Source organism: Humulus lupulus, chromosome 2 (assembly GCF_963169125.1).
Source record: "Humulus lupulus chromosome 2, drHumLupu1.1, whole genome shotgun sequence".
In the NCBI taxonomy this organism is placed as follows: Eukaryota; Viridiplantae; Streptophyta; class Magnoliopsida; order Rosales; family Cannabaceae; genus Humulus; species Humulus lupulus.
This window is the reverse complement of record NC_084794.1, coordinates 20,306,730-20,334,656: the sequence shown is the minus strand read 5'-3', so window position 1 is coordinate 20,334,656 and position 27,927 is coordinate 20,306,730. Positions and strand designations below refer to the sequence as shown.

General features: G+C 38.1%; 1 protein-coding gene and 1 non-coding gene across 2 annotated transcripts; one reads left to right on the top strand and one right to left on the bottom strand.

Moving 5' to 3' along the window:
• Positions 1-18,369: 18,369 nt before the first annotated feature.
• LOC133820340 (small nucleolar RNA Z247) lies at positions 18,370-18,506 on the bottom strand. The gene has a single exon (XR_009886757.1). It is a non-coding gene; the product is annotated as a small nucleolar RNA Z247 (small nucleolar RNA).
• A 1,058-nt stretch (positions 18,507-19,564) lies between these two features.
• On the top strand, positions 19,565-20,930 carry LOC133814010 (F-box protein CPR1-like). Its single transcript, XM_062247033.1, has one exon. It carries the CDS (start codon positions 19,683-19,685, stop codon positions 20,928-20,930), a length of 1,248 nt encoding a protein of 415 aa, XP_062103017.1. The 5' UTR covers positions 19,565-19,682.
• Positions 20,931-27,927: the final 6,997 nt, after the last annotated feature.

The window sequence follows — 27,927 nt, the reverse complement described above, 5'->3', positions numbered from 1 at the left end:
TGCACTTCTTAGGGTTCAGCTTCATCCCGTACTTCCGGATAACCGCGAAAGCCTCCGCCAAATCCTCCGAATGGTCCTCCGACGTCTTGGACTTGACCAGCATATCGTCGATGTATACTTCCATGTTTCGCCTTAGCTGGGCCCGAAACATTCGATTGATGAGCCTCTGGTAAGTTGCTCCGGCATTTTTGAGTTCGAAAGGCATGACTATGTAGCAATAGATGCCCTTGTCGGTTTGGAAACTGGTGTGCTCCTGATCCGCCACGTGCATGGAGATCTGGTTGTAGCCCGAGTAGGCGTCCATGAAACTTAAGATCTCGTATCCGGACGTAGCGTCCACCATTTGGTCTATTCGGGGGAGCGGGAAACAGTCCTTCGGGCACGCTTTGTTGAGGTCCGTGAAGTCGATGCAAGTTCCCCAGGTCCCGTTAGGTTTCGGCAACAAGACCGGGTTGGCCAGCCATACGGGGTATACCGCTTCGCGGATGAAATTGATGGAAGACAAATTCTCCACCTCCAGCTTGAGGGCCTCGGCCCTTTCCGTCCCCAAAGGTCTGCGTTTTTGGCGGACCGGGGTCGCGTTTGGGTCAATACTTAACGTGTGGCAGATGATATTGCGGTCGATCCCGGTCATATCAGAGTGGGACCACGCCAGAAAATCCTGGTTTTCCTGGACTCGGGCGATAATGGCGGCCCGAATGTCCGCCGGTAGGCTCTTTCCCACTTGGATGACCTTGGTTGGGTCGATTTCGCTGATGCATACCTCTTCTATTTCGTCCATTGGCTCTAGGACACACTCGTCCCCTATTCGCGGGTCCAGATCGTCCTCATCCTGGACTACTTGCTCAACTGGGCGGAGGGCCGGCTCGACGGGCTCTTCCCAGACCCTATATACGGGATGGGCAGAGACATGGTAACACTTACGAGCGCTTTTTTGGTCTCCGCGGACAGTCCCTATTCCTCCATTGCTGCACGGGAACTTCATGCATAGATGGCGGATGGAGGTGATGGCCCTGAACTCGACCAGGGCGGGTCGCCCAAAGATGACGTTGTAAGCGGTTGGGCAATCCACCACAACAAAGGTGCAGAACTTGAACGAGTGTTGCAACTCATCCCCCAGCGTCACCGGCAGCTGGACCTTTCCCATGGGGAGAAGCACGTCTCCGTTGAAGCCGTAGATTTGGGTCGGGCAGGACGCCAAATCAGCCTCCGTCAGGCCAATGGCGGCAAAGGCAGGTTTGAACAGCAAGTTGACGGAGCTTCCGTCGTCCACCAACACGCGGGATACCAGCTTGTTGGCAATTTGGGCATCTACGACCAGCGGGTCGTGGCGCGAAAAATGGACGTTGCGGGCGTCGTCCTCCGTGAACGTGATGGGGAGGTTCATCAATTTAGGGCGCTGAGCCGGGACCTGGACAAGGGCGCAAACTTCTTGGTCGTGGTCCAGCTCGCTCAGATAGCGCTTTTGGTCATTCTTCGAAGGTCTTCCTAGGTGGGGTCCGCCCGATATGGTCGCCACGTGCCCGTCCACTCGAGGGGGCGCTGCTCCGGTAGGATAGGGCATTCCAGGGCCGGGGGCCTGCGCGACGATGGTCCCCTGAGGGGCCTGCGCTGAGGGTCTTGGTGCATACCCTCCCTGGGGCAGGTATGCACGAGTCGTCACCGGCGCCGTGGAATGTCCGGGGATTGCTGACACGCCAGGGACGCCCACGGGCACTCTTACCCACTGATGGAGGTGCCCCAGCTTGATGAGGTTCTCAATCTCATCTTTGAGCTGTCGACACTCGTCGGTGGTGTGACCTACATCTTTGTGATAGGCGCACCGTTTGCTGGTATCTCTGGGATTCCTTCCCCCCTTAAACATGGGGCTAGGCTTCTGGTAGTGGACTGCTCTTTCCGTAGCCAGGTAGATGTTTTCCCGGGTGTCCACCAAGTTGGTGTATTCTGAATATTGGGGCTCGTATCCCTTCTTCCCTTTTTTGGCCAGCTCTGTCCGGTTCTGGCCTTTGCCGGACCGCTTCCTCCGGGAGGGATTCACGCTTGCCTCGGTTACTCCGGTCTGCGATTGCTGGGCTACGATGGGGGCCATACTGTGCCCCGCCGGCGCGACGCCATAACCAGAGAAATGCGCTGATTGGGCCGGGGCGTATCCCGAAGTAGCAGGGCCGTATACCGTAGGCGTGTAATTGGCACCGGGCACAACAGCCATCCCCAGGACTATGGGGGGCGTTGCGTAGGACTGCGCAGGGACCTGCCCCGCACTACTCGAAATCGTCTGAGGGATGGGGTGAGGAGCCGGCGACCATCCGAAGGCCTGGATCTGAGCCTCCTCCCAGTTGATGAATCCTTGGGCTCTCCTGATGAATTCTTCCATAGTGGTGGCTTTACTGCGCTGCATGTCGTCCCAGAGTGGGGACCCGGCTCGGATCCCAGACTGCAGTGCCACCAGACGATGTCCGTCATTGATCTTGGTCTTGGAGGCTTCTTCAGTGAAGCGCTGGATATAGGCTCTCAACGTCTCCGCGGGTAGTTGCTTAATATTGGCGAGGGCGCTGATTTGCATGTCCATCCTCATGGCGGCCACGAATTGCTTCCGGAACGCCGACTGTAGCCTGGACCATGTTTGGATGGACCCCGGTTTAAGCCTTTTCCACCACTCTTCGGCGGGACCGCCCAACGTGATGGAGAAGCAGAGGCATTTGCCGTCGTCGCTGACGTGGGCCACGGTCATGAGTCGGTTGTACCGGGACAGATGATCCCTAGGATCTGTGCTTCCAGTGTAGGCGGTGAGGCTTGGCATCTTGAACCCCTTGGGCAGTACGGCGTCCAGGATGTGCCTCGCGCATGGCTCTTTATCCTCTTCGTCAGAGTCAGTGTCCGCTCCTTCCTGCTTGCGGACCAAGCGGTCAGTGACCTTCTTTAATGCGGCCATTTGCTCCATGAGCTGCTTGGCCGTGCTATCATCTAGGGGGATTCTCTCGTTCCTCCTGTCATTAATGTCGTTCCTGAGGTCGCCGTCTCGAGGAAGGATTTTTTCCTTGCGGGCCCGCTCTTTCCGGGCATTCAGTCCGTCACGTAGATCTACCCGGGAAGTGTCGTCCCCTGAACTGAGAGCGTGAAGATCCTCGTGGCGAGACCGGTCCTGGAGGTTCTTGTTGACCGAGGCACTTGGGTGCAAAGACCTTTCCCGCCCGTTCGCCCCTGGGGCGTACCGGGGCTGATCGTTCCGCGGCCGCTCTCCCTGCGGATTGATTGGGTGGCCTCGTCCTGGGACAGGGCGCACCTTCTCTTTCCTAGGTAACGGCCGTGAACGTGCCCCGGCTTTATTGACGGGGGTGGTCTTTTTCCGGGTCGTCTGTCGCTCCTTGTCCGGGACTTTCGTAGCCGTGTCGGGAAAAGGCACTGGAGAACGGATCGGGCTGGCACCCCTGGGGCCCCCGGCTTGCGCTTGGGGAGCGGGTTGTTGCGTCTCTGGTTGCGGGCCAGCTGTGGGGTTGGCTGCCGGGCCCTACTCGACCATCAGTGCTTGCAGGGCTCGCAGAGATTCTTGCACCCGGCAGTGCGCCTCCGCCTGTTCAGCCATCCTGGCTTCCTGATCCAGGATCTGCTGCCTCAGTCTAGTCACCTCCGAGTCTTGCTGATCGTCGTGAGGGACCCCGAGGTCTGCGGCTTCATCGTGATACTCTCCCTCGTTCTCCTCCTCGTAGTACTCTTCTTCATTTTCTACTTCGTACTCTGCCTCACCCTCGCAGTCTTGCGACTCATCTTGGTGAGATGTCTGAGGAGGCACGTCTTCAGGCAGGTCTTGAGGAATGTGCTGAGAAGGCAGCGGGTCTCCGTTACCTTGCTCTGGGTTGGTAGGGTCGAAGGTGGTGTGATGCGTGTTCACCATCGTAGTAAAAGGCCTGACGTTGGCGCTAGCTTCCTTCAGCTCTCAATGAAAGCACCAAACTGTTAACCGAGATTTTCGGCAACTATATTAATGAATGATATTTACTAGTAATAATAATGAAAATGGAAGATCGACACGAGGTTTTTACGTGGTTGGGGTGTTAACTAGCCTTAGTCCACGAGTCCATATATTAGAGCTAGAAGAAGCTTTTACAATGGAGTTTTCTAATTATATCTTAACAGAGTTTCTGCCTTCTCCCTCCTTTTTCTCTCTCTTTTTTACGTTGTTCTACAGCTTATATTTATAAGCTGAGGGGGACATCGAGTCTGGGCCGGATCCGACCTGGGCTCATCAGAGGAATGTGCACCAGGGGCCTTTCTAGTGGAGGCCCAATATAAAAAGGTATACAATACACAAAATTCAAACCAGCTAAGGCCCAATTAGTTGATCTGTGACACAAGTCTTCGCCCGACAAAACGGCGCTTTGGCTCTGACCACTTCGAGTCATGAGGCTGATTCAGGAGACAAGACCGGTCAGGATACTTGGCTGCGTAGTCCTGAGACACCAGTGGGCAATCCCGAGGCGACCTTTTCTGCAGGCGAAAAGTGGGGGACAATGCCCACGCGAAATGAGGCGGTTTAAGGATTCTGGACGCCTGGCCCTTCAACTAGGGAGGAGGTGATCTAGGTCCGTTTACCATCGGCCCGCTCCGTTTACCTCGGGCCCGGACCATACCATGCTCCGGGATAGGGACGCATAGGCCGCGATGGTCCGGGCGCTCTGGACATCGCCGGGATCGTTCAAGGTGACGACGAACCGGGAGGTACGTCTCGGACACCTCCAGATGGGCCCAGTCTAGAGTCCCCGATCCGTACCAATTCCCTTGGGCGATATTCAAACCAAGGGACCTTGGGCTAGGCCCATATGCCGAGTCGGACCTCTGACCGTGGGCCAGGGCAAAGGCCCAAAGCCCTTCCAGGAAATGGGGATAACAGTTAAATACATAGTGAAATTGTTATGCACAAAAAAGTGCAAAGCCATAACGATTTCACTAAAGTCAACATGAGCGGGTTGACTTTTGTTGTGGGCACTTAAAAACTATCTTTTGCATCTAGAGTGTTTATTTGAAGTATATAAGAGTACCCAAAAAGTTTGGAGGCATTTGGAAATATTTTGGGTCGATGTACGGGTTCAAAAGTAAGTGCAATAGGCGTTGAATCACCTGTTGAGAGGCAATGAATCGTTTGTCTTACAACAGCCCAGGCAAGTGAAGCATCCCATCCATACAGACCCGTACAGTTACGTATTTTTTTCTCCAAAACTTATTTTAAAATGTTCTAATCTCATTGGTTAACACTAATGACAGTTCCTGAGATTTTGGTGAATTGATCATTCTCCACTCTCTCACTCTCTAAAACCATCTCTTTCTAACTCACAAAGATTACTAGTTTTCTCCAAGATCTTCATCAAGAAAGCTTGACTCATTTGAAGACCAAGACTTGTTAATCCCAAGACTCATTCCACTTTTGTAGAGGCTTCGAGCAATCTCTTATGGGTGCTAGAAATAGAGTTTTTAGACAACAATTCTATTGTGTCAAGCATTCATGTTTATGATTTTATGTAACTAGGTTGTCTCTTAATAAAGTTCCTCTCTTTCCCTTGATTTAAGATATGTTATTCTTTCATTATGTATATTGGTATAATGTGATTAATTCTCTTAAATTACAATTTTCATGTTGTGTTCATAAGCCATAATCCCAACAAATATTGCGATGGGTGTTGTTTTTTTAACAATTAAAATCATATTTTGAACATATATGTTATTATATTTGTGATCGTTGTTGGTTTTTCTTGTATTTAAATGGATCTGAATTTTTCTGCGATTTTATGGGTTTTTCTGCAATAAAAATTTGGTAAACCTTACCAGATCTCGCTAAGTCTTGCTAGACCTCATTAACATTTAACATGAACATACTTCACTAGCCTCGCTAAGCCTCACTAGATCTCGATAACATTTAACATATGAACACACCTCACTAGACCTCGCTAAGCCTCACTTGTCCTCGATAACATTTAACATGAACACACCTCACCAGACCTCGTCAAGCCTCACTAGACCTCGGTAACATTTAGCATGAACACACCTCAGTAGACCTCACTAAGCCTCACTAGACATCAATAGCATTCAACATGAACATACCTCACTAGTCCTCGCTAAACCTCACTAGACCTCGATGATCCCTGTGCATTTTTTTTCTTCATTTTTTACTTGAATATACCTCGCTACACCTCGCATAAACATTGTTTCTTATTAATTTTTTTTATTATTGTTCATCCCAGGTTTGACAGTCCAATGAAGAAAAAATTAGGAAAGCCAAAAAGAAAACGTCTATCGTCACTAGGCGAGCAATTAGTAGTGGAACGTAAATGTAGTAGATGTCGTGGTAAAGGCCACAATAGGAAATTAAGTAAGGCTAGACTTTGATTTAATTATAACAATTTCATATAGTTTTGTATTTTATTGAAACTACATTTGCTGGCATTGTATTTTATTAAAATTTAGCATTTTAAAATTCACTTTCTCATGAGTCAAAAAAATGTCAAGGTTTATCAAGGTCTGGTGAGGTAAGTTAGTGAGTTGTATCAAAGCTTGGTGAAGCCTGTCGAGGTGCCTCACCAAGCATGTACATTCGTTAATTAAAATATGTCATATTTTAAGAACAATACAAAATATATATATGAAATTGGTTTCCTTCATTGAAAGGCTCCAAGATTTGGCATCCTTTAATTTACTTACAAAAGTCAATAAAATTCCATACTATACTAAGAAGAGCATACTAAGAAGAGCAGTTAGTCCTAGCCTAAACTAGGACTAATTAAACAAAGACAGAGTTATATAAAATGAAAACAAAGCAATCTCAAGAAACCACATCTTGGTGGAACAAGTCTACGCACCATTTCTCTCTGAACAACTCCATGTTCTCAAATTTTGTTTTAATTGTCGTCAAAGGTGTACTTCCTCTGTAGGTGACATGACCACGAAAGTGCTTAGTAATCAGAATTAAAAGGTTAGGCATCTGCAACATAGAAAAACAAAGCAAAGCAAACATGATTGAGAATAAAAAAAACAACCTTGTTAAAAAATATTCATAAATAAAAATTATACAAGTTTATTGAAATCCGTCGAGGTCTGGTGAGGTGACATACTAGAGTCATAGCGAGGTTTATCGAGGTTTGGAGAGGCATAGTGAGGTAGATTCTAACAATAGCCTATCAAGGTCTAGTGAGGTGACATACTAGAGTCCTAGCAAGGTCTAGTGAGGTTGAGCAAGATCTAGTAAGGTGCTTTCATGTTAAATGTTATCGAGGTCCAGTGAGGCTTAGTGAGGTCTGGTGAGGTTTGCTGAATTTTTTTTGCAGAAAAATCCAGAAGTGTTTAAATACAAGAAAAACGAATAAGGGACACAAATATAACAACATATATATTCGAAATATGATAATAAGTGTTAAAAAATAACACTTATCATAATATTAACATTAAATGTACTTACCCATTTATTATGTGCTCCAAGAGTAAACTTTGGATGATTTGGGCTTCTTTGGTGGAGAAGAAGGTCGGTTGTGAAGAGGTACAATTGGGGTAGAGGAGCCGTGGGGTGGAGGAGATGGGTTTAGGGAAGAAATTTTGAGAGCGAAAAGAACGAAGAGAGAGATAGAGAGGAGGGAAGCTATGATAAGATCATTTTAAGAAAATTAGGAAATTAGCATGTGTTTGGTCAAATGTAGAAGAGAGAGCATTTTTTTTTTAATTACCCCTTACTTTAAGCATAGAAAGTGAAATTTTCCTAAATATACCCCACAATTAAAACATATGCGTTAAAAAGTATCGAACAATATGCTTGTAAATGAGATTTGGACCAAAATAACCCTCACACAGTTTTTTCATTTTCTTTTTTTTTCTTCTTCTCTTATCTTTCTCTCTCAACCATATACTCGAATCTTCTCACTCCCATTTCATAAAAAAAAAATCCATCTTAAATAACATAAAGATTCAAGTTGTCTACTTAAAAACTCATTGCTTTAGCCTATTAAACCCCACGAAAATATACCATCTTTATTAATTTTATAATAAAAAATCATTGGATAAGATATATATATATATAGTGATTTGTATGTGGCTAAATCATAATATATTTATTTCGAATAATTCTATTAATAATTTTGTGGTTATTTTGACAATATTTTAGTTTTCTTTTTTCAAATCTAAAAATATGGTTACACTCTAGGCACTTTTTTCTAATTTTTGATGGAATTCAATAATCATTCCGTCCCATTCCTATATAATCTATATTGTATAGTATACATCTATATCTTTGTGTCGTTGTATGTAACAACTTAGATAAACTATTCTATTTTAAATCATACTCATAATCTTTATTAAATAAAGCTCTCACTTTATTTAGCGATTACATAAAATTTTATATTGTTATCTTGAATTAAATCATGTTGTATATATCTTATTACATGTACTTAATTCAAGACCACATCAATAATATTAGATCTTCATAATAAATAACATATATAAGTAAATACAAATATGAGTACAAAATATTAATTTTATTTAATAAAGAGTAATCGTTCATTTAGAAATACGCTTTAAGGGCACAAATCTCAACAAACCCAACATAAATATTCTCTTCAATTTGGTGGTGGTGACATCTCAATACACGCTCACATTGGCATTTACATGGAAGCCTTCATCAACATAAAAAAACTGAATTTTTTTTATTAAGATAGATTTAAAAATTATTTATCAAATGACAGGATGATCAAGTTTGCACAATTTAAAAAGAAGTTTTATTTTAAGTGTAGATTTTTTTTTTTTTGGAAATAATATTGTATGTTGAAATAATATTTGAGATTATAAAATAGTATTAGTAGCATAACTCAATTAGTCCACACCTTGGAGGTAAAGGGTTACCTTTCCTATTCTTATCCTCCATTAAAAAAAAAGCTCTGTAATTTCCTTTTTCTATTAGATGAGCAAAGGTAGAAATAAGGAAAATTGTTGGCTAAAGTTCTTGTTCTTTCACAATTGTAGTAATTAAGTCCCTGATCTTTTTTTCGTGTGGAAATAATCCATTCTGTTACTATTTTGTTGCAAATCATTATTTAATCGTTTGTAATATGTTCAATGGTAATTTAGCATATATGTTAGAACTATTGCCACACACAAAAAAAGATCGATGATTTAAATGCTACAATTTTGAAAGAACACGGACTTTAGCTACAAATTCCCTTATAACTAATTTTTCTTTTGAAGAAGATCAAATACTATATAATTAACATATATAAAAGATTTTTATTTCACAAATTTTTAAGGAGCTATGAACTTCGCTAGACAAGTTGTGGTTCCACTATTATATAATTTCACATTTTTTATTATTAAAAAAATAAGGCAAAATAATTGAGAGACTCTGAAGGAGAACTAAGAAATAATCCTAAGCTCATGGCTCATGCTGTTAATGTTTTCAAGATGGTAATTAGCTATTAACTTTTTTTTATTATTTATTTATATATAATATTATATCCAGTGTTTCTCATTTTCATATTAATTTAGAGTAGAACTATCATATAATCTTTAGACCTATTTTAGTCAAAAGTTTAGGGATTATATAGTGGTGAAACCACAACTTATCTAGTGGAGTCCATAGCCCATAAAAATTTGTGAAATAAAATTTGTTATATGTTAACTATATAATATTCGAATCCTTAAGGGCATGTTTGGAAGCAACTGTGTAATTATACTATATTTTAAAATATAAAGTGTGCTTGGATATCAAGTGGTAATTACTTATGAATTTCTATTGTCATGTTTGACAAAACCGTTAGTAATTACACAAAATAATATTAAGTAAGAAATATTATTTAAAATTAATAGTAATTAGTAATTACACATTGTAATTATACTCATTTCTCATAGGGACTATGAGACTTGGAGAGTGTAATTATTGGGACCCCTCAATCACCACCAACTACATAATTACTGTATAATAACATGGTCAGACAAAACCCAGAATTACATCTAATTCCAATTACAGGGTGACTTTCTAAACACACTCTAAAAAAAATTATTTATAGGGAAATTGGCAGCTAAAGTCCATATTCTTTGAAAATTATAGCATTTAAGTCTCCGATCTTAATTAGTTATTTTTTTTTTTTGTGGCAATAGTCCATAACATGTATGTTGAGTCATCATTTAACGGATTGTTAACGGGTAATGACTGATTTGCACAAAACAATAACAAAAGAGACTATTGCCAAAAAAAAAATTAGGGACTTAAATGATATAATTATAAAAGAACAAGGATTTTAGCCATCAGTCACCTTGAATCAATACATAAGGTCAATATTAAATTGTGAAGTAAAAATTTATTCGCGCTTTTAACTCCCGCCCATATTTTTGTTAATTTTTTGAAAAACTATAGCACATCTGCACTGGTTCATATATATGTGTTATTATTTAGGATTATTAAGAGCAAAAGTCCATGATATTTCAATATAGTAGCATTTAAGTTCCTAATTTTTTTTTTTAAGCCAAAAGTCCTTGGTCATCTTTTGGTATAGTAGCATTTAAGTACCAAATCTTTTTTCTGTAGCAAAAGTCTCTTAAGTTAACATATTGGTGCACCTGTTACCCAATGACTCATTAATTATTTTAATTGATTTTAAAATTATAAAAGTCAAATAAAATTGTATTTAATTAATAATAAATGTAAATTAATTTAAATAATGAATTAAAAAATATATGTTACTTTTTTTAAGAAGAAAATATATATTACTTAAAATTACTAAAATAAAATTTTATTCATTAACACATATTTACATATTTTCTAAAATGTTTTTTTTACTTGTTAATTAAATCAAAATTGTGTTATTGTATTAGTTCTTATGTTATTAAATTAAAATTATTTGATTGGTGTGAGTAAGAAGAACTAATACAATAGAAATTTGATACTTTTGCCTTAAAAAAATTAGGAACTTAAATTCTACTATCTCAAAAGACCATGGACTTTTCCAGCTAATAACTCTATTATTTATTTAAACACAATAAAAGCCAAAATTCGTGTAGTATAGAGATGATGTTTTCCTTAATTAGCTTCACAAATCTGAAATTAAAGTTGGTAAGCAGGTTACCACTTGTGGTAACCAAATGAATGTACTTAAAATAGAAAGAAAAAAATAAAACTAAGATTACCTTTTATGATTTTGGTACGTAACTAATAAAGGTTTGCAAAATGAACAAATATAATATGAGTGAGTGAATTAAAGAAAGAGAATTGATAAGGGGCATCACTGGTGCCCAACACTACAAGGAGGTGGCGTAACGCTATTGGTGCAATCCAATATCAGGTCCCACATATTTGAATTTAATAAATATTATGGGATATCGCTAACCAACCCTAGAGTGTCACCTTATGTGGTGTTGGACACCTTAAATTGCCAAATATCAACACTCTTAAAGAAAAGATAATTGCTAAGGGGCACCATTAGTGTCCAACATCACAAGGAGGTGTCATATCGCTATTGATATGATCAAATATCGGGTTCTACTTATTTGAATTTAATAAGTATTATGGAGTATGGCTAACTAATTATGAAGTGTCACTTCATATAGTGTTGGACACCTTAAAGTGTCAAATAACAACACTCTAAACAAAAGAGTAACCTAATCTATCATTAACTAGCTAGAGGTTTTCTAAAATAAATAAATATAATAATGAGGTGAATGAAAAGAGTTTTAGTATCAAAAATTCGTACATTACCCTAATATAAAGGAGTTGACATTTATATAAGAAAACTTGGAATGCAAGAAAGGTCCATGCAAGAGGGCTCATTTTGCAACAAAAAAATAACAACCTAAAATGGAAACAAATTTGTTTAATGAAAATTTCCATATAAGATACAAATTTAATTCTTAACAAATACATAATTATTTGATATTTTAAAATATAAATTAATACCCCTCCATTAAAATTAATTATACTAAATATTTCATCAATAATATATTATAATACTTTTTTTTTTAAAGAAATATATTATCATACTTATCTCGATGAAGTTCTATTATTTAAATAAAATCTGAATTTAGCTTTAGATACATAATTCGACTAGTATTTATATCCTTTGATATTTCTTAGAATTAAAGAAAAATTAGACAAGGAAAGAAATAAAAGGGACAAAAATTATGCTCTATCTTTACTCAGTATATTAATTCCCTTGATTGATTGATGATACAATATCTAAGTTGGGTATTTATAATACAGGAGAGATGTACGATGATAACATAACAATATTCCCAATCAATATGATTGGTACACTTGTGGAAAGAATTCCTGAAAATGTGAAATGTGTCTAATTCTATAATCATCTTGGTTGCAGATGTATAGAAGGAGTATTCTGAGGTATTAATTTCTATTTTTCAACATGCTCCCTCTAGTTTGACTGTGGTACTGGTACAACATCAAGCTATTCTTTTAAATACCGAAATTGATTGATCGACACTGGTTTAGTAAATACATCAGTTGTTTCTTCATGTGTTGGAATGTGTCTGACCTCAACAAGACCATGTTTGATCAAATCACAGATGTAGTGCACATCAACTTATATGTGCTTGGTTCGGTTATGAAAGACAGGGTTGGAAGAGAGTTGCTTGGCTCCTGCATTATCGCACCAGATCACAGCAGGGACTTTGTGATTAAGGCCAAGTTCTTTGAAGAGTGAATGCAGCCAAGCCACTTCGGTGGCAGTCTAAGATAAAGCCCTATATTCAGCTTGGGTTGATGATTTTGCAACAACTTTCTGTTTTTTGGAGCACTAGGTAATTAGATTGCCTCCCAAATACACACAATAATCAGTAGTCGAATTTCTACCATCAATGGAACCAACCCAATCCGCATCACTGAAACACTCGACTGTCCAATGATTTGAGGGTTTGAAAATAAGTCCTTAGCCTATAGTTTCGCAAAGATATCTGAGAAGCCTTTTACAAACAGTCCGGTGATGTTGAGTAGGACTATGCATAATTGACTTAATTTATTCACAGTAAACGCAATATCAGGTCTGCTTAAGGTAAGGTATTGAAGACCTCCCATGACACTTCGAAAGAAGGTAGGTTGATCAAAGAGTTTTCTATCTCCAGTGCTCAACTTTTCTCCTTGAGATATAGGTGTGGGACTTGACTTACACTTGAGCATGTTGGTTTTTTGAAGCAAATCAGTCGTGTATTTTCCTTGGGAAAGATGAATGTCGTATGCTCCCCGAGTGATTTCGAAACCAAGGAAGTAAGTCATAGACCCCAGCGATTTCAGATAGGTATATTACTTGACTTGAGTGATGATATTCTTGACCTTATGATGATTGCTACCAGTTAAAAGAATGTCATCAATATAAACTAAGAGATAGAGTTCAGCACCTGCATTTCTATAGTAAAAGAGAGATGAACCTGAGACAAAGTTCTTGAAATTCAGAGATAAAAGGACTTCTTTTAATCGATCGAACCACGCACGGGGAGTTTGACGAAGCCCATACAAAGATTTATTAAGCCTACAAACATGATGAGGAAAAACAGTGTTGACATAGCAAAGAGGTTGAGACATGTAGACGATTTAAGTGAGAGTGGCATTGAGAAAGGCATTGTCAATATCCACTTGTTGAATATCCCGATTTCTGGCAGCAGCAAGAGCAAGAATAACTGGAATTGTAGAACTCTTCACAGCATGACTAAAAGTCTCAAAGAAATCCATACCTGGTTTTTGTTGAAAGCCTTTGGCAACAAAGCATGCTTTGTAACGTTGAACAGTGCCATCTTGATTCTTTTTTACACGAAACACCCACCAATTGCCAACAATGCTCATAGCAGAAGTCCGGGGAACGAGGGTCTAAGTGTTGTTTTTCATGAGAGCCAAGTACTCAACATCCATGGCAGACTTCCAATGAGGAAGAGTAAGAGCTTGATCATCACTTTCAAGTTCAGATTCTATCATTAAAGTGATCGGTGATGGGCAAAAGGCATAAAAAACTTGAGGTTTATGGATGTCGGCTTTGGCTCGTGTAATCATAGAGTAAGATGGTTTGGAAAGGGGCGGTGGAGATGGTAAAGGGGATGACAAGACTGAATGGTTTGGTGTGTGTGGCACTTGCTGCAATGATGACAAAGATAAGTGAACATGTAAAGGGACAGTAGAATAGGAAGAGGAACTACTTGGACTAGTTTGTTTAGGTGACAGAGCAGGAGAGACAGGTCAAAGTGAAGCTGGTTCTTCGGTAAGTGAAGAAGAGGAATGCGCTTTATCAACAACCATAGTTCCAGCTACATGTTCAGAAGTCACAGTAGGCAAATAAGGTAACCATTGAGGATATTGAGAAGGTCTTATAGCAGAGTCTGTACAAGCTGTAGTGTAGGTGAAACCTGTAGCGAATGGAAAGTCAGATTCATCAAATGACACACTACTCACAATATAGACATGTCCTGAAGGATGAAGACACATATAGCCTTTGCGACTTGGACTATAACCTATAAAAACACACTTATCTTAATGAAATTGAAGCTTGTTGGAATTATAAGGTCGAAGATAGGGATAACAAGCACAACCAAAAACCTTTAAAAATTTATAATTCAGTGTAAGTTTAAATAACTTTTGGATTGGACTTTTGTAGTTCAAAGGAGTGACAAGATAATTAATAAGAAAGGTGGTTGTTTGAAAAGCCTCTCACTAGAACCGTTGAGGCATACTAGAGTGACCTAGGAGGAGAGTTAAACCGGTTTCAACGATGTGCCTGTATTTTCGTTCGGCTTTGCCATTTTTTTGGTGGGTATGTGGACAAGGATGACGAAACCTAATTCCTAAGGCTTGAAGAAAGGGCTCAAAAGACCTATATTCGCCTCCCCAATCGGTTTGGACAGTTTTGATTGTGGTGTTGAGTTGACGCTCAACTTGGGCTTAGAAATTCTTGAAAACTTGAAGAGCTTCATCCTTGGTTTTTAATGGAAAAATCCATGTATACTTGCTAAAGTCATCAATAAAATGGATGTGATACCTATATCCATGTCTAGACATGGTAGGGGCAGGTCCCCATATATCAAAATGTACAAAGTCAAGGGCATGTTTGGTTTCTTTAAGAGTTGAGGGATATGCTTTGTGATGAGCTTTACCCAATTTACAGCTAGAAGAAAAATGCAAATTGGAAGGTAAAGTTTTATTTTCATTGATTAAAACATGCTTGAGTACATTGAAGGAAGGATGGCCTAACCAAATGTAATGCCCCAAAATCCCTAATGCGGTTTAATAGCTGGATTAGTAGGTCGGGAGGGCCATAATTGTTTAATTATGCCATTAACTAATAATATGCATGTTTATGTGAATTATATTATAATATGATGTTATATGCATGCATGTGGGTCCACATTTGAGTATTAGGGTGCTTTGGTAATTTGGCTTGTTGAGGGCATATTTGTGTATTTTGGGTGCATATTGTGATTTGTGAATGAGATCCCATTATTATGGAGATATATTCGAGCTATTTGGCATGAGACATTCTTATATTATAACTTAGCGGTTTTGTCATAACGGGGGTCTTTTATTGGGATATTGAGTTATAAGAATGTTATTTGATGATAAATTGGGAGTTATTGAGATAAGGAGGAAATTCTGGGAGTTTTGACTATAATGTTCCCGGGGAGGTTTTTGGGGTCCCGAGCACTAGGTTTTATTTGAGGTTACTTAAGCCTGAAGTAGCTTGTCAGATAGAACCATACGTTAGAAAACCTCTCGTTCTCTTCCCGTTAGTTCGTTTTACTGTTCGAAGCGTTTTCGAAGAAATCTTGAGTTCTAGGAGTCGGAATCAAGCAAAGATCGAGCCATAGCGATCTTAGGAAAGATTAGAAGCTTCTTGACTGAAGTATTTAACGAGAAACAACCCAATCAAAGGTAATCTAAGTTTTAAGTTTTGAGTTTTTAGAGTTTCTAAGCTTCGAATTGGATTTTGTGAATCATTGAGTTTTTGGTTCGTTTGAGCCTCGGGATTTGATGGTTTTGGATCATTGGGAAGTTTGAGAACTTTGATTTGTTGATTTGGAAGTGTCTAGGTATGTTTTTGGAGGGTTTGGGATGATGGAAAACGAGTTTGGGGATGGTTCTGGGTTAGGGGTCGCGACCTTGTTCTTGGGCGTCGCGGCCCTAGCTTGAAGAAGCTAGTGGAGCGATTTTGCCTTGCTAGGTGCCACGGCCCTTGCTCATGGAGTGGCTGGGGGTCGCGGCTCAAGGTCTTAGGGCCGCAGCCCTTGGACAAGTTTGAGCCTGTTTTAGTGTTTTGGTCCCGGGAACTTGGTTTTAGGCCTCGGGATTGTTCCTGCTACCCAGATTAGTGGGGATTGATGTCCCGGAGGCTAGATCTTGGTTTGGGAACCTTTGTTAATCATTTATTGATGGTTTCCCATATTTGGTTATGACTAGGTGATCGCTAAAGGACTAAAAGTCAAATCGTTCTCAAGGGTCGTTCTTTTATTCATTCTCGCTGGAATCAGAGGTAAGAAAAATACACCCTGTGTGTATGACATGCATGATTGTTGTGAGGCATGTTGGTTGATAAATGTGGACATTGATGGCATATTAAATGCTAGCGAATGTTGTTTACTTGTGTATGACACTGATTAGTCAAGAACGGCATTGGTCGCGTGTCACTGACCTAAGAGTCAGAAACGGCATAAGCATCCTGAACGTAGAGCCGATTAAAGATTAGATCTAATCGATATCAGCATTGAATGACTCTAAGGCATTAATGCTAGATCGACCCTAAGGATGATGAAAACTTATAAGCGCTTGGCTAGTCTAGGACTAGTTACTCAAAGCCAAGGCCTAAGGCCTAGGTGACTGCTTGCCACATGGCTAGGGAATAGTGTTCCATAGTTATGACTCTAGGGTCATGAGGAAGGTTATGTTGGTGACTATTCATCATGCACCTATCCTATTTTAGCTAGTGAAAGGTTCACTTATCTGTTAAGCCCCGGTGACCCTATCGTCACATGGCTAAAGGGAGTTGTACCCACCTTAGTGACTTTTGCGAATGTCACTTACCTGTTTTGGACTGAAAGTCATGAATGATTATTATGATCATTGTTGATATTGTATCATGTTATATTGTATTTTCTTGCTGGGCCTTGGCTCATGGGTGCTATGTGGTGCAGGTAAAGGGAAAGAAAAGCTCACCCAGCCTTGAGTGGAGAGCTTAGGTGGTGATGTGTACATATGCGGCCGCTTGACCACCACGGCCAAGGAGTTCTTAGAGAAACTAGGGGGTTTACCCTATTTTTGCCGCTTAGATCGGCGAGTTTGTAAATTTGAAACAGTAACATTTTGAGTTGTAAATAACTTGTAAACGTTTTGATGAACCCATGAACAGTTTTATGTTCTAAATAAAATATATAATTTCTTTTTTATTGGTTTTCTACCTTAGCCTGTTAATAACACTTAGAAGCACGTTTTTAACCAAAGGACTTGGGTAACGAGTCAAATTTCTGGTTCACCGATCACCGTAACTGTTCTGGGGTAACCAATGCGTTACACCTAAGGTGCCATAACTTAGACTCATTGATAGAAACATGAAAACAAGACTTGAGAGACTCTGGACTGGAAAATTTATTTGCTGAAACTTGAGCTGTGAAACAAGTTAAACCATGACTTGGAGAACATGCTGGTGGAGCTGTGAGTTGATAGAGTCCATTACTAACCTTCCCTTGAAGAAGAACCCTCTTCGTATCCATGTCCTTCAAAACACAAGAATTAGCAGAAAACTTGGCATAGGCATTGTTATCTTTGGTAAGTTGAGAAACACTTAATAGATTTTTGGTAATAAAGGGTACACAAAGAATTTTGTTGAGTTTAATAGATTTTACATCACCAGTTGATTTAATGTCAGAATTTCCAATATGAGAAATTGAAAGAGATTGACCATTACCTATGCCAAGTGAATCTTACCATGATACTCGGTTTGAGCTTGGAGATTTCCAGCATTATCAATTATGTGGTTTGTGGCACCACTATCCAGGTACCAATGTGTATCCTCAGAGGGAGAGTGCTGGCCTGAGTTGGCTATGAAAGTCTGTTGCCCATTGCCACTAAGTTTGCCAGCCGCATTGTGTTGAGAATTTGCAGACTGATTGGGATTGAAGGGAGCTGGAGTAAAAGCCTTATCAAAACGATAGTGACACTTGGCTGCTGAGTGGCCTGGTTTGTTGCAAAGTTGGCAAACAAGACGACCATGGTTGCTTCGACCGCGGCCGCAACCTTGGCCTCGGAAAGAGGAGGACCTGCCAGAGTGAGAAAGAACAAAATGTTTCTTATTCTGAACAAAAAAATTAGCAGAGGGAACAGTGAGATCAGTAGTAACAACAAAGTTGATTTGGTCAAGCCTTATCTCTCAACTCTGTAGGAGAAACTGAACTTCAGAGAAGGTGATGTGATCAACCCTGAAAGTAAGGTTAATGACAACTGAGTCATACTCGGGTCCAAGACCACCAGGGATGTAAAGGATCAGATCATCATCACTAAGGACTTGTCCTGCAGCAGTGAGACCATCAACAAAAGTTTTCATTTTTATTAAAATATACTCATGAATAGACAGAGCTCCCTTTTTCAGAGATTGGAGTTGAAATCGCACCTGGAGAATGCGAGCATGAGACTGGGTCGTGAAAATATTTTCAAGGAGAAGCCACAGTTCTTGAGAAAAATTGCAGTGAAGTACATGGCCCAGCATAGCTTTAGAGATAAGAGTTCAAAAGCCAACTTAAAATAGCTTGGTCGGTTCTAATCCAAAGAGTAAATTGGGGATTTACCTACCTTGCACAATAGGATTTGGACCTGCAGGAAGATCAAGCAACTGTTGTGGTCGAGGTCTGGTACCAAGGAGAAACCCTTCAAAGTCGTGAGCACAGACGGCAGGAAGGACTTGGGAACGCCAATAGGGATAGTTCTCACGATCTAGGCGAATGGTGATAGCAGCAAGCAATGGAGCGACAGGAGCTTGCACAACGGGAATGACTTGAGCTGGAGCTTCAACAACTAGCGGAGCTGGGGGACGATTATCAACGTCGACGACCGGTGGAGCGGGTGGCTCATCCTGTCGACGTTCTTGGCTGACGGAAGAATCGTACTAAGACCTTGAAGACGCCATTGGCTCTTGATACCAAATTAAATAAAAATTAGACAAGGAAAGAAATAAAAGGGGCGAAAATTATGATCAATCTATACTATGTATATTAATTCCCTTGATTGATTGATGATACAATATCTAAGCTGGGTATTTATAATACAGGAGAGATGTACGATAATAACAGAAAAATATTCCCAATCAATATAATATGATTGGTACAAGTATGGAAAGAAATCCTAAAATGTGGGATGTGTCTAATTCTAGAATCATCTTGGTTACGACTGTATAAAAGGAATATTATCAGGTATCAATTTCTATTTTTCAACACTTAGTAACTAATGTTTGTATATTATATTGATATATTATTTTGAATTTGAAATCACAAGCATACTAGTATACTATCTCAATTCATATCTTTAATTCAAATCTTCTGATATTTATATATAGACATATTGCACGAACCAAACCTTGAATAATATTATACAGTATATCTAAAAGGAACCCGATTTTTGTTGGAAAATCTGTTATGGTAAGCAAAACTAGCCTAGCGTCCTCTCCAACCCTGGTTGGTTCTCTAGTATGAAGAAAACAAAAAAACAAAAAAAAATGTTGTCTCTAAATAAACACTTTCGTAGTAGGGAGTGTGAGTCCCTCCCTTACGAGATGGTTTACGAGATTTTCTTAAACTTTCCTGTGAAATCACTCATGAGGTTCAAAAGCGTCTCCAAACAATGGAATTTGAATATATCAAGCCCGGAATTCGTTCAAAAACACCTTGAGAGACAGATACTACGAACTCCACAAATGAATATATTCAGATGCCATTCCAGGACTATCAGCGAAGATCTTTACTACATTCACCGCAACCTCAAACCCACCACTGGAGAGAACTTCGAACTGTTAACAAAAACATCAAACATGTATCAGAGGAAGGTTGGTTCAAATAATGGGATCGTTTGCCTCTACCAGGACGGGCCGGATTCGAATTCAAGGAAACTGATTTTGTGGAATCCCAGCATGCAACAATCTAGAGACATCGACATTTGGAGCGACAAAAGAGAAAAAATTCATCCCATCAAACATGGCATATATTGCTTTGGATTCGGATACGATTCTAGGACTAAAGATTACAAAGTGGTGAATTTTGTTTACATTGAATACAAGAATAATAATACAGACCCATTGTGTCTTATTCTTCTCTACTCGCTCAGAGAAGAAAAATGGAACCACACCATTAGCATCGAACCCCCTCTCTTGCCTAATAAACTCATCAAAATCTCTTGGCGTTCGCAGAAGGCCGGAAGTAGGGTTCATTGGATTGCTTTCTTCAAGGACAACAACGGGGACATGTTTCGGAGTCTGTTGTTCTTTGATATCGAGGAGAAGTTGTTTGGTCAAATAGCGTTGCCGGAAAGCATAGCAGTGGTTGCAGATGATAGTGACGAAAATTGGCATCATGTGGAGCTTGCTTCTTTTGTTGATCATCGTAAGGGTTCGCTTATTTTGTTCGAGCACAAAAAGGTAAATAATAATAATAACAACAATGGGGATGGTTTGAGATTTTGTTGTGATGCATGGGTGGTGAAGAAGTGTGATTCTTTAGATTATTCCTGGGCCAAATTGGAGTTGAGCATTAGTTTGGATAGAAGGTTCAAGGCTTTAGGGTTTTTGAGTGAATCTATTGTATTCGTTATTACTGGGGATGAGCAGATTTTGTTTAACATCAGAACCCAACAGAGACATTTGCTTCAAATCGGTGGTGGTGACATTTTAATTCGCTCTCACGTTGGGACTTGTATGGAAAACATGCTCACCCTAAACAAGTAGTGACTCAAAATTTTATGGATTATTCATTATCAATGGGAATTATGGATTGATTATTAAATGATAGAAAATCAAGTTTGTGCAACTGAGAAAACTGAGAAATATTTTTATGTTTTTTTATTAATAATTATTTAATGTACAGTTTTGATTATCCCATTCCAAAAGGCTAGCAATCACAACAGGGAAGCCTCCCTTGGCCATAGTAAGCCGAAAACACATATATATAGTTTACAATATTGAAAAAAATATATAGTCACTACACACTACACTAGTACTGCATAATTTATTCTACTACTACTAACCACTAGTATCCCCACACCCTCTATTTTTGTTCTCTTTCTCACACTATCTATGCTAACATAACTCTGCAGTTTAGTCAGGTACTTATAGTAATTGGGAATTTGAGTTTGCTCCTCTGTTATTTGTTATTGACTTCTAGTCTTCTGCAATCAATATATGTATATGCTAATCTTGGATGCTTCCATGCAAGTTCCAACTGATTTTTACAACTGAGAAATATCCCTGTCGAATACTATAAGAGATATTGCTCTAATATTAATATGTTATTACTGGCAATAAACAACATGTCTTTCTCGTTGCAGATTTTTTGAGAATAATATAGTTCTGTTATAGGTTGTTTTTTTAATTTTAATCCCCATGTTACATTTCTGGTAGAGTAATTTTTTTTTCTGCTGTGAGGAGGAGCAAAATTTTGTAATAGGCTGTCTTTTTAATCTTGTATTTTACAGCTCTATCTCCGTTGAGCCTATTTATAACTTATAACCTTTCAAAAAAAAATATTATAACTTGTAAGATAATTATTTTAATAAATTTTTAGTATATGATATTGTCTTTTGAAAAAAATAAATAAATAAATTGTGCCCCCTTTAATCGATTCTTGTGTCTACTTGGGTCTGCCACTTGTCTCTAGTTGGCGATATTGCATCAGAGCTAATTAGGCTTGCACGCTTGATAGAATTAAAAGTACAACACAACAAATCTCAGTTAAGGGGCACTGGACTTCTTTGTAATAGCTTTGACCACAAGGCACATTAAACTGTATAACCGAATTCTTATTTTTAATTACCAAATTTGCTTTACATTTTAAATGGCCAGAGATAATAAAAAGGAAGAAAATGACATCAAGGGGTCCTACCCGATCGATGGGTGCAATCATAGATAACCCGTATGGCTTGAGCTATACATCAGATAAATACACATTTTGCATATCTGAATTGAAGCTTATTCGAGTTATATGATCTCAAGTGAGAGTAATAAGCACATCTGAATACCTTGAGAAACTTGTAGTTTGGAGTAAGGCCGTAGAGTTTGTATTGCGGATAAAAGAAAGAAAGAAAAGAATGAGAATATTATTGATCTGTCTGAAATAAAACAAAGCTACAGAATGCCTTATACAGGCAAATTCAACCAGAAAATAACAACTCTCCTAACTAATAAAGAAACAAAAATAACAGACAAATACAACCAAAATACACTAAATATAATGATGGGAAAACAATAACAGAGTAAACCCAATACCCCCTTCAAGATGGACTGTATATATCATGTACAGTCATCTTGCTTATGTGAGAATTTAGAGCTGTGGAAGGAAGAGCCTTAGTAAATGCATCTGCCAGCTGTAAGTGACTACTAATAGGAATGAGACGAATCGAAGAATCTATGATTTTGTCTCTAATAAAATGGCAGTCGAGCTCGATGTGTTTGGTTCGCTCATGAAATGTGGGGTTGTTAGCGATGTGAATAGCAGAGGAGTTGTCACAGTAGATGAAAGCCGGGGTACTATTAAGAACATGAAGGTCACGAAGTAAGTATTGAAGCCATGTTATTTCACTGGTCGTGGCTGCAAGAGCCCGATACTCTACTTCAGCCGAACTTCAAGAGATAGTTGTTTGTTTCTTAGTGCGCCAAGAAACTAAGGAATCACCAACGAAGATGCAAAAACCAGTAGTAGAATGTCTGGTATTGCACTACAAGAAAGTTTGAAATTAGAGGCGGAACAATTAGAGACGAACTTAGTCTGCTGGTAATGTACGGGTTATTAGCGGCGGACTACTGGGTCCGCCGCTAATAATGTGGAAATTAATAAAAAAAATTAATTTTTTTATTAGCGGCGGACTTACCAATTATTAGCGGCGGGTAGTCCACCGCTAATACAATTCCCGGGAAACGAAAGGGTGTTCAGTTTCAAAATTATTAGCGGCGGATATTTTCCCTTAGTAGAGGCGGACTATCCGCCGCTAATACTATTAGCGGCAGATAAATATCCGCAGGTAATAGTAAATATCCGCCGGTAATATTACCAGCGGGTCCTGCCGCTAATAATTTATTACCGGCGGGATAATATTAATAGCGGCGGGTCCCTGCCTCTAATAATCTTACATATTGAAAATTCTGCACATCGCTTCATCCATCTCTCTCATTTCTCTTCTCTCCCTCTCTCAGACGCACTCTTCTCTCAATATGCCCCTCTGTCCGACCACCACCACCGCCTCTTTGTCCGAGACCTCCCTGTCCGAGCACCACCCCTCTATCCAAGCACCATCACCGCCCCTTTGTCCATGCACCACCACTGCCCTCACGCCGGAGAGTATTAATTTTGTATGTATTAAAATTTCAATTTTAATTGTTTGTATGTAGTTTTTTTTAATTATAATTGTTCGTATTTATTTTCAGAACCCCCCACACCACGCCGGAGTTTCGAACCCCACGCCGGATTTTTGGACCACCATGAGTGTATGTATTTTTTTTTAATGATATTGGTTTCATAATATTTATTAAAAAAATTGTTTTGGTCTTATTAAAAAAATAGATTTCTGTGTTGTATTATATTGTATTTAATTTATTGTTAAAAGAATGAGATTTGATTTTTTTTAAATATAATTAAAAAAACTTATTAGTATGTTGCTTTATTTTTTTAGCAGAGCATCAAGCTTTTGAAAGAAAAAAATCAGATTATTAATGTATGTTTTTTTTTTTTTTTGTATTAATCATATTATGGTATATGTTGATTTGTGTTGTAATATTATTTTAATAAATATTTTGTTGTTCTAGTTATTCTAGGTTTGTTGTTGGGAGATTTTAAAATTTGGGATATGAAAAATTTAAGTTGTTATGTTGTCAAAATTTTTTAAAAAAAAACTATATATCTTATAATAAATGTTTTGAGATTTTCTAAGTGTAGGATTTTAAAATTTTTTAAATAACCGTATTAAACTGTTATGCTGTCAAATTTTTTGTGAAATTTTATTAAGTAAAGTAGTTTTAATTTTTTTTATATGTTATGTCAACATAATGAGAATTGTAATGAATATTATTTAATTTAGTTAATTAGTATTATTATAATTAATTAAAAATTATTAAAAAAATTAATTAGTATTTAATTAGAAGTTAATTTATTTTTTCTATCCCGGTATGCTTATGATTGATGGTTGTTGACTACAACCATCAATTATAGGGATATCGGCACAGAAATGATAAGTTTTAAATATTAATTATAAAATAATGAATGAAAAAAATTAATAAAATTTATCCAATTATTTAAAAAAAAATTAGTCTAAAAGTTAAATAATAATTAATTTGTAAAATTATTATTATTAATATTATTACAAATTAAAAAATTATGAATAAAGAATTAAATAAATAATAATTTATTTTTTTAATTATTTTTAATTAATTAAATAATAAAAGTTTGATATAACATTATATAATTAAATAATTTAATTTTTTTTATTAAATAACATTATCTAATATTAAATAGCATTAAATTATTTGAATATAGTAATTGATAATTTTATTTAATAAAAGTTTTAATTATTTGGATCATATTCGCAGCACCAGCCTCCACAAGCTTATTACCCTTCACCACTAGCACCACACTTTGCTTCACCACCATTGTCGCGCCCTAACATTGGTGTTCAAGATATTGACCTGAATGATAATGAATATTTCTTGCTTGGTTGGCCCGATCCAAACAATAATAATTAGTTTTTGTTTTTAATTAAATTAAGACAATTGATAATTTATTATGTTTATTTTATGATTAGTTTATATGTAATTAAATTAAGACAATTGATATTTTTATTATGTTAATTTTATGATTAGTTTATATGTAATTTTGTTTGATGAATATTAATTGTGTTATTAATAATTAATTTTAATTTATGTTAAATTTTATTATCTTTAAATAAGTATTATATGTATATTTATTATTAAATAAAATCAAACGAATTATTATATTTTAATATTATTAATTTATTACCGGCGGATTAATAGGGGCGGGACCTGCTGGTATTAAATGAGTCAAACCAGGTTGACTATTTTTTTACACCGACGGAGTCCCACCCCTATTAATCCGCCGGTATCAATAGAATACCGGTGGGGTGTCAGTCCGCTGATAATACCCCTAATCACCGACCGAGTATTACCGGCGGACCCCCGCCCCTAATATGCATTACCGGCGGAATGCCCTATTATTACCGACGGAAGCCTCTGCCTCTAATACTCTCTTTTATTGTAGTGTTGGGACAGGAAGCCCAGTCCGAATCGGAGAACCCACGAAGAAGGAGAGAAGAAGTAGGTGAGTAAAGAAGTCCTTAGCCAGGAGTTCCTTTGAGATACCGAAGGAGGTGATGAACAGCTTTAAGGTCAGGAGTTCGGGGGGCTGACATAAATTGACTTAGACAATGAACGGAGTATGTGATATCCGGCCTTGATAGAGTCAAATAGAGAAGCCTACCAATGAGTCTCCGATATTGTGTAGGATCGGTAAGAAGCTCACCGGTTTCAGCAGAGAGTTTTAATCTTGGATCCATTGGTGTGCAAGATGGCTTGCTTCCAAGGTATCCAGTATCTTAAAGAAGTTGTAGAGTTTACTGTCGCTGTGATAGAAACAAACCAGCTGTGGAACGGGCAATTTCGAAGCCAAGAAAGTATTTCAATGTACCAAGAGCTTTCAACTTGAATTGTTTGTGAAGTGAGGCTTGAAGGTGTTGGAGATTTTGAATATTTGGGCCAATGATGATAATATCATCAACAAAGACCAAAAGGGTGATGAAATGTTGATCGTGGCCACGAGTGAAGAGTGTATAATCAGCTTGAGATTGGGTGAAGCCTTCGGCAATGAGAGCATCTGACAATTTTCTGTACCATTGGCGTGAGGATTGCTTGAGGCCGTAGATGGACTTATGCAATTTGTAAACAAGAGGTCCTGCACATGTAGAAGAAGGAACAATAAGACCTTTAGGAAGAGTCATGTACACTTCCTCATGTAAATCTCCATTGAGGAATGCATTATTTATATCAAGTTGAAGCTGTTAGATTAGCTTATACAGGATCTTTATTTATTTTCATGTATATCTAATATTAAACAAATTAATACGAGATAGCCTAAAACATGTTTCTAAAATTGAATTCAAAGAGAAACAAATAATATAATACTTACAGTATACGCAGCGGAATTAAGAGTCCTTCCTTCAGTTTCTCTAACTCTTGTATCCTTTCTGTCGCAGAGTATTATCAAGAAACTGAACCGATCTTCTATTTTCTTCACGATCTTCCAATGTATCCTTAGAACCACCTAGACTAGTGTGGGCAATTCTAAACACATGAGATAGGTATAGAGAGAAGAAGAGAAAATAACAAAGAGGTTTAGAAAAGGACTTGTGTTTAGAGAGAATCTAAAACTATCAGAAAATCTGACTTGTTTTTTTACAAACTTCTGTTTTGACTTCTCTCTAAGCACTCCTTTTATAGACTCAATTAGGCCATTTAATTTAATTAAAAATCAATAAAATAATAGCCATTTTGAAGCCCTAGGTCGAAATTATCATGGGCTATAGGCCCGTGAAATTTCTCATTTGATTATAAGCCCATTGGACTTAAAATCAAGGCATGTATTATTTTCTATTGATTTAATTAATTAAATAATTATTTAAATCCTGTATCAAATTAATTATTTATAATTTGAACCTTGATTTAAACTTATTTATTAATTTAGATACCAATTTATCTTAATTAATAAATCTGCCATAATTTCTCTTTTCTTCTCAAAATTACACAACTCTGTGAAACTATCCAAAATTGACCTGGTCAACTTTGATAATTCTAATTGATGATTAAATCAATTAATTGGGACTATCTAGATGATTTTATCCAAGGTACAATGGGGACCATGGGCCTATGAAATCAAGCTCCAATAAGTTATCATAAATCTAACAAATAAATTTACTAACTTATTAATTCCTCGTGGCTCCACTATAGACTTGGAATTGCACTCTTGAATTCATAGAACGCTCTATAACAAATTAGATACGCTATTAATTATCCATTTTTACAACCATAATTGTCACTCAATCCTCTATAGACGGTCTACAATGAGATAGGACTAAAATACCGTTTTACCCCTCATTGTATTTTATCCTTAAAACACTTAGTTCCTTGTAAATGATATTTCAATCAACTAATTTAATTACTGAAATGAGATCTCTATCATTTAACACCTTGAACCAAACTAAAAGGAAACCATCATTTCACTTCTTCATCAGAAGCTATAGATGTTCATATCTATGATTAAAACTCCCACTCAATTGTACTACCGAGTTCCCAAGATGTAAGTATGGGCTAGTCCGTAGGGTAAGCTGGTAACGAACAAGTCAAAGAACTCAAATAATACAATCAGTTAGAATACTAACCACTCAGAATTGAGATTGAATTGACCTATGGTCAACTATATGATATGACTAGAATAGATAATAACGTTATGTTTACTTATCTTATCAACTGTCAATATCGGTCCTGTCCGATGTAACAAATACATCCGATCTTATTACTTTGCTAATGTTCTGGAAAGAACATAACACTGTAATGTGTAAGTAGATCATATCGTAGATTGGCAAGTCAGTGTAAATCTGGTGCACTGACTAATCTTAGGACTAACTTATTTTGAACATATAATCATATTTATATTCCACTGTGATTACGT

Coding starts and splice junctions, on each gene's coding strand:
- LOC133814010 (XM_062247033.1), top strand. CDS start 19,683: ATGAAGAAAACAAAAAAACAAAAAAAAATGTTGTCTCTAAATAAACAC.